Genomic DNA, 7,075 nt, shown 5'->3' with positions numbered 1-7,075 from the left:
TTGTGAGTTTGGAGCTTGTTGGTGCTTGTTGGAGTTACATTGGAAGCTTGGATTGTGTTGGAAAGCTTGTTGGTGATTATTGTGGACTCAATTTTGAGTTTTGGCATATTGAGAATCGGTCAAGGTATGGTTTTGGTTTCCTCTATGTAGTATATAATATTCATGGTCACTTAGGCTAGTGACCCATAGGATAGGTTTGGAAATTTATATGTTGTTGATGATTGTTTGTGTTGATGATGTATAATGAATTGATGTTGTTGTTGTGGTTAAACGATGAAGTTGAGATATGATGAATTTGGATGAATGAGTATTGTTGATTATTAATATGAATCATGGTTGAGTTGATGATGAGAATTAGTAGTGATATAATGATGATTGATGGATATGTTGTATATGTGATAATTGAGGTTGAGAATAATGATATGTGAAGGAAAATGTGGTAGGATTGGTGTAATATGATACAAAGGGTAGATCTTGATGGAAAATGGAGTTTGGAATGATTTGGTATGGTTTTGGTTGTATTTTATAAGCAATTGTGGAAATTGTTAAATTTGGTAAAAAGGAAATTTTGGTAAACTTTATCTGATCATAACTTTTGTCTCAATTTTTAAAATTGGTTGAAATTTGTTGGAGATTAAAGCTTATTGAAAACCCTTAAGATCGATATAAAGTTTGTAAAATTTGGGTTTTTGTAGAGGAAGTTATAATCATTCAAAGATTGGTGTAAAAATCTGAAATTCTCCTAAGTTACAGAGTTTTATGATTTCTGGTATGTGCGGACGCACAGTCCTGCAAAAATTTTAACCTGTGCACACACACAGATCTGTATGTTCGCACACATAGGGGAAGGCTCCCTGTTTGCAGCGTTAGCACAGCTTGTGCGTGCACACACCAATGAGGAATTGCAACCTGAGCGTACGCATGGCCCTGTGCGCACGCACACGTTGGGAAGGTCAGTCTGTTGGGGCGCTAGCACAGCTTGTGCGGGTGAACAGACTTGTGAATTTTCGTACGTGTGCGTACGCACACCCTTGTGCGTATGCACACTTTTAAAAATCTTCCTGGGCGTGCGCACGCACACCCCTGTGGCACACGCCCTGTTTCTCAAATTTAACTTTGTTTTCAACTATTTCACCTTCCCAACAAGATTGTAAGCTTCTATGACACCATTTTGAGACTTTTGGGCTTAATTTTGGGTATGAGAACATGGGAAATAATTTAAGGATTTTAGTTGATGATTTTATGAAAAATTAGAAAACGGAGGATTAGGTCTCGGGTGTACTGAGGATGGTTTGATGGCATGTGAAGGATGATTGATATATGAGATGAGAAATGAGGAACTATTAAGTTCAGAACTGAAATGTGAATTTACAGTGGTTGAGATGAGTCGAGGACTCTGAATGAGATGATGGATCCATGTATACTGAAAATGTTTTCTGAAAAACCACTGAAGTACTTATTTGTACTGAGATTATGAGACGATATGCGCCCGGCAGGGACGGTGGTTAATCCCGCCTGTCGAGGTAGCGGCGGCGGCGTAAGGACGGTGGTTAATCTCGCTTACGTTGAGATGTGAGGTCTGAGGCAAGAGTATCCCGCTCGCATCCCTTCGGATCAATAGAGCGTGCAGGCGCAAAACCCTGGACAGTGATCCGAGCACTATATCTCGGGGGTTCCTATTGATGATTCCGAAGGGCAACAAACAAGGTATCAATCTTTCTATTTAATAATTTTTACTGTATTTTCTGTTACTTCCTATTTTAGTGTGTTATTTCATTTTTTTTAGCTGGGATTGTGCAATATATGTAATGAAATGACTGAAGATTATTGATCCAAAATAGATCAAAAAAGGAAAATATGCATAGAAGAATTGGAAACAGGTAACTATCGTTAAAAATAGATAATTCTCTGTTACTAAATTAACAGAGTTTAATAAATAAGTTTCTCTAAACTGTAGGAATAAGTTGATAGTTTTAGACTTGAATATGCTTCACTCATTCTCTTTGATCAAATAAATCAACTAAGAGGTAAAGCCATTGAAGAATTTGAAGCCATCAGACTCTCTAAGCCATCTGCTGCATTATCAAGTCCTTACTTTAGATTTACATCAGGGGATATAGAAAATCAATAGATTGTGTAATGTAAACTGTTAATAATTTCTCTTCAATATTGTTTTGAATTGTGTGTACAGTTTTTGCTAAAACAAACAATTCTTTGGTAAATATTCATTCCAAAATTTTTTATAGATTCTAAATCTTTTGTCTGTACTGTATTGCAGTCATATTAATTTAAATGAATCTAGGTTCATACTTATTATATTCAATATACTGAAAAAAATCACTTGCACCAAAATCTGTACAAGATTACACCTCAAATTATTAACCATAAACTGATTGCAGAAAATAATTTAAAAACTAATACTTACTATTGATTAACAAAACACAACACAATTTCGAAGGTAATACTTACTATTAGATTAAAATATCATGAACAAACAACAATTAATTTCAAAACCAACAGTAACATGGTAAATGAAACAAGACAAGGAAATATTAAAAATAAACATCATTTTCATTAAAAAGTAAAAATATTACACAAAATGCACCAAAATTGTTCAACAAAATACCGAAAATAATTCCAAAAAACACTGAGAAAACTATCTTAATTCCTTGAATCTCTAAACTGATAAGCATGTTTGTACGCCGTATAATTGAGAATAACGACGAAGCTGGAATTAGACCAAGCAAAACATATCAATCATTTGTAGCAGCAGCAAAGGGTCATCGTGAATTAAGTTTTATTAAAAAAAATGTGAGAAATTACTCACATCGTCTAGTTTGAAAACATTCTGGACTTCCCTCATAATGTAATTTTTCACATCTTTTTCAATAAAACTTAATTCATGATGACCCCCTATTGACTGCTGTTGTCACAAACGATTGATATGTTTTGCTTGGTCTAATTCCAATTTCATCGTTATTCTCAATTGTACGGCATACAAACATGCTTAACTACCTGTATTGTTTAAGCATCTTTGCTTAATTTAGAGAGCACATATGTAAATGATGCAAAACCACCTCTGAAATAATTCAACTGCACCAATGTCCTTTAATATATGTATATAAATTCTTGCAGGACAATTTAATCTAATTGAGGAATTTGTCTTCTGAGTTGGAGATATGTTCAATTTCCATTTACCTTCTCTGCTGTATGCAATCAATTGGTTCTTAATTTCATTTTCCTTCTTATTTGTGTTCCAAATTTTCGTAGAAAAACCTGTAACTTTAGAATAATTTTTGTAGAATTTTTCTAGCTTTTTCAAGTGTGTTAAAAATCATCCTAACATTTGGCATAAACTGCTCATCAACACGATAGAGAAGCTAAAAGACACTGAAAACAGTTCCAGATTAAACCAAAATGTCTTTCTAAATGCACCAAAACTAGGAACGAAATAGATTCAGCGAAATAACAATTCAAAACTCCTACATTATATTCAAATTCAAACCTTCAACCATGAACACCAATTTTTATAAATAAAAATGAAATTATTCAACTACAGGAGCATCAACTACTAACGAAGAAAATTAACTAGGATCAAACCAAACTTCATCCACTTGATTTGTTTCAAAACAATAATCCAATCGCTATGATTCAACTGACAGTTTGAACTTGTATCATTCATTGTCTTTGAAAACGAAATACCTGTTTAAATCTGATTTCACTGCTTAATTTTCAAAAATTTTGATCCAAATCTTCAAATCAGATCAAAGAGTATTGATCGTGAACGAAGAGAATGTAGAAAACAAAAAGAACATAGAGAATAAAGAAAACACAGAGAACGCAGAGAAGGAAGAGAACGACAGAAAACGTAGAAAACACTGAGAAAATTTGAAAAAAAAAAAAAACAGAAATTCGCATACAAAAAGACAGCATATAGTCGCACATTAAGTCAAAAGTTAATTAAGTATAGTGGCTCATGGAGCTAATGAATTATATTAGAGCAACTTGATTAGACTTAATTGGTTAAATAACTTGGATATAGAACTTTATTGAAAAAAAAAAAAAAATTCATCCGTTCAATTCATCATATTTGAGAAGTATTAGTGCTTTTTTATTTTTATCTATAATAATAATAATAATAATAATAATAATAATAATAAATATAATTTTAATTGTGCCTTTGTTTACGCGAACAATTTTATGTAACCATATAATCCTGTAATATTAGCCTATTACCAATAAATTATTTTTTTTCTCTTATTTTCTTTCCATTATAAAACAAAGAGAATATCTAAATCAAGTATAAAATATTTTCAATTTTATCCCTGATATGTATATACTAAAAATTAGTTACTAATTAATATATTAAAAATAAAATAAACAATATACATATTTATACGCAAATATATAATAACTAATTTGATAGTTGATTTTTATAGCGCACATAACATTTTGTTTTTAATTTTTACCATAAAGATTGTAAATTATATATCTTCAAGTTGCAAACTCTTTAAACTTAGTTATATATTCTACGAACTCAGGAAAATGAAAAATAATTCTTTCTCCATGATGTTTATAAGAATTAGCTTGTAGACAAATAACAATCTTGTAACAATAACAACAATAATAATGATCCAAGAAAAAGACACCTATCTATCTCCCACAAAATAGTCCAAAACTGTGAAAGAATATATAGGCACTTTAATTAATTTTAATCAAAATGAAAATTCGACCAAATAACTCTAATCACAATTTTCACTAATCATGAATGATCCAATTATAAAATTATAAGAAGATCTCATAATGATCAAGAAGAAGAAGAAGAAGAATGATTTGATGACTCAAATTTGTAGTACTTGTCTACGGCAACAGAAACATGCCAAGTGCAACTAAGTCCTTTTGGTAAAATCACAAGGTCCCCAGCACCAAACTCCACAAAATCTGATGACCCTTTTGGATATGCCTTCACCTTCCCTTTCAACAAATAACATGTCTCCTCTGCATCAAATTTCAATTGGTATTTCCCTGGAGCGCAACCCCATCTTCCATTTAAAAAAAAAAAAAGAATTAAATTACAAAGGATTTATTTTATACAAAATAATATCTTAAAAGGAAAACGAACTTAGAGCAAAACAAAACAAAAGCAAGCACACTACTAAATTTTTCGGATTATCGATATATTTAGCCCCACGCAAAACGCAACTCTGGTAATCAATTAGCTACGAATTTGATATATATATTAATAAATAAATGAAGGCATAAACCTAAAAGAAAAAAAAAAAAAAAAAACAAGAGAGAGAAATTAATATGAAGAGGGAAAAAAATAAAATAAAAGAGTAAGCATACTTGGGCCAGCACTTAATATTCAACTCAGCTAGGCGTGACTCTGAAGGATTGCTTTCAACGATGATTCTAAGGTTTGAATTACTGGAATCTGAAGCCATGGATGGAAACTATAATTACGTGATGAAGAGTAGTAGTTTGGACAAGCAATTATATATATATTTATATAAATAATTAAATATATATAATAGTGGACAAAGTTGACACTATATGAAAAATTGAAGGACTTTGGCTTTGCTTTTGGGTATATATGAATATATACTGATTTTTTGTTTACTTTTTAAGAGAAAAATTAAGAATTAGAAAGAAAGGAATCTTATGCAGTGTTAGAACAGGATAAGAGAGGCCCTTAAATTTAGAAGATGATGGTTGCTTCTTTTAGGAATTTGCCCATCACATCATGACCTATATATATAATATATTACGTGAAGAAGGTGTTTTTCAACCAAAACCATTTAATGCACCTTTGCCTCGTGGTTATGTATATGTAATGTAATGGAAGGAATTAGATTCGGTTATTTTCTAATGAGAATAAGATGTGTTTTTTTTTTTTTTTAAATTTGAAATTCAAATTTCTGACCGAAAAGGATCAAGTCATTCTAGATAGATAGATACATATACACACATTATGGGGATTGAAAAAGGATTCTCTCAATTTTTTTTTAACAATTAAGAGAATAAAATGTAATTTTTTACCATTAATTTTATAAGTGGGATAAAAAAAAATATGAGAGAGAACAATAAAAGGTTAAAGATCACATTTTAGTATTTTAATTTTTTTTAACAATTAAAAAGATCTATTCTCTAAAAATTGTAATTATACTATTTCATGTCATCAAAAGATTTCTGTAAATTCTATTAAAAATTTTGACGTAAAAATTTTGTAACTTCGTCTTTATTTGTAAAAATAATGTAAATACATTCGGGCTTAGTTTGATAAATCTTTTTTGAAGAGAAGCACAAATTTTTCATTTTACGTTCAATAAATAAAAAAATCGTAGTTTTTAAAATATAGATATATTTTTTAAAGTATCTAAGGTGAAACTATTAAAAAATGACTAATGCTTATTAAAATTAAAAAGTCTAATAAATTCTATCCATTAATTAATATCTAAATTTAATTCTTACATAAATCTCTATTATAGTATTTTATTTTAAAATTTAAAAGCTATTTTACTAAGAATTAATCTCTACATACAAGTCATTTAACTAACCAAGTCCAACAAGTCATTTACACTCATGCGCGCACCAACAAGTCATTTACACTCATGCGCGCACGTTCTTCTTTGCGCCCTACTGCACGTTCTTCTTCTTCTTCGTCCTTTTCGTCACCCTTGATACTTCGTCTTCTTCTTTTTCTCCTTCTTTTTCGTTATTTTTCTCTTTTGTTATCGTTGTCACCAACACCTCCTCCTCCTACTTTTCTCATTGGAATGTCTTCTCCTCCATCATCTTCATCATCATGATCATCATCGTTATAGTCATCGTCATCTTCTTCTTTTACGTATTGTCGTTATTGTTATCGTCGTTATTGTTATCGTTATCGCATAATTTTTGCCATATTGATAACGTTGCCTAATCCAAAATTGATTCGAATGTGTTTTTGTTGATAATTCAATCATTTTTGTGTGTTATTTTCAAATTTAGTTAATTGAGGTGCATTTGGTCTCATTCACTTAGATTTGGTGTAATTGTGAAAATTTGTGCTTTTGTAGCAAAATTTCAGTGTAAA

General features: G+C 30.6%; 1 protein-coding gene across 1 annotated transcript; it reads right to left on the bottom strand.

Moving 5' to 3' along the window:
* Window positions 1-4,546: 4,546 nt before the first annotated feature.
* Window positions 4,547-5,595, bottom strand: LOC112729194 (uncharacterized). Its single transcript, XM_025779524.3, has 2 exons — window positions 5,347-5,595; window positions 4,547-5,042 (listed from the first exon to the last, which is right to left on the bottom strand). The coding sequence occupies exons 1-2, from the start codon at window positions 5,442-5,444 to the stop codon at window positions 4,808-4,810; spliced, it is 333 nt and encodes a 110-aa protein (XP_025635309.1). The 5' UTR covers window positions 5,445-5,595; the 3' UTR covers window positions 4,547-4,807.
* Window positions 5,596-7,075: the final 1,480 nt, after the last annotated feature.

Source organism: Arachis hypogaea, chromosome 12 (genome assembly GCF_003086295.3).
Source record: "Arachis hypogaea cultivar Tifrunner chromosome 12, arahy.Tifrunner.gnm2.J5K5, whole genome shotgun sequence".
Classification (NCBI taxonomy): Eukaryota; Viridiplantae; Streptophyta; class Magnoliopsida; order Fabales; family Fabaceae; genus Arachis; species Arachis hypogaea.
This window is presented reverse-complemented; position numbering and strand designations above follow the sequence as displayed.

What these genes read in the sequence shown, in the direction of transcription:
- LOC112729194 (XM_025779524.3), bottom strand. Translation starts at nt 5,444, where the DNA reads ATGGCTTCAGATTCCAGTAATTCAAACCTTAGAATCATCGTTGAAAGC. An exon ending in AATATTAAGTGCTGGCCCAA is followed by an intron (nt 5,043 to 5,346) that starts GTATGCTTACTC and finishes TTTAAATGGAAG; the next exon opens with ATGGGGTTGCGCTCCAGGGA.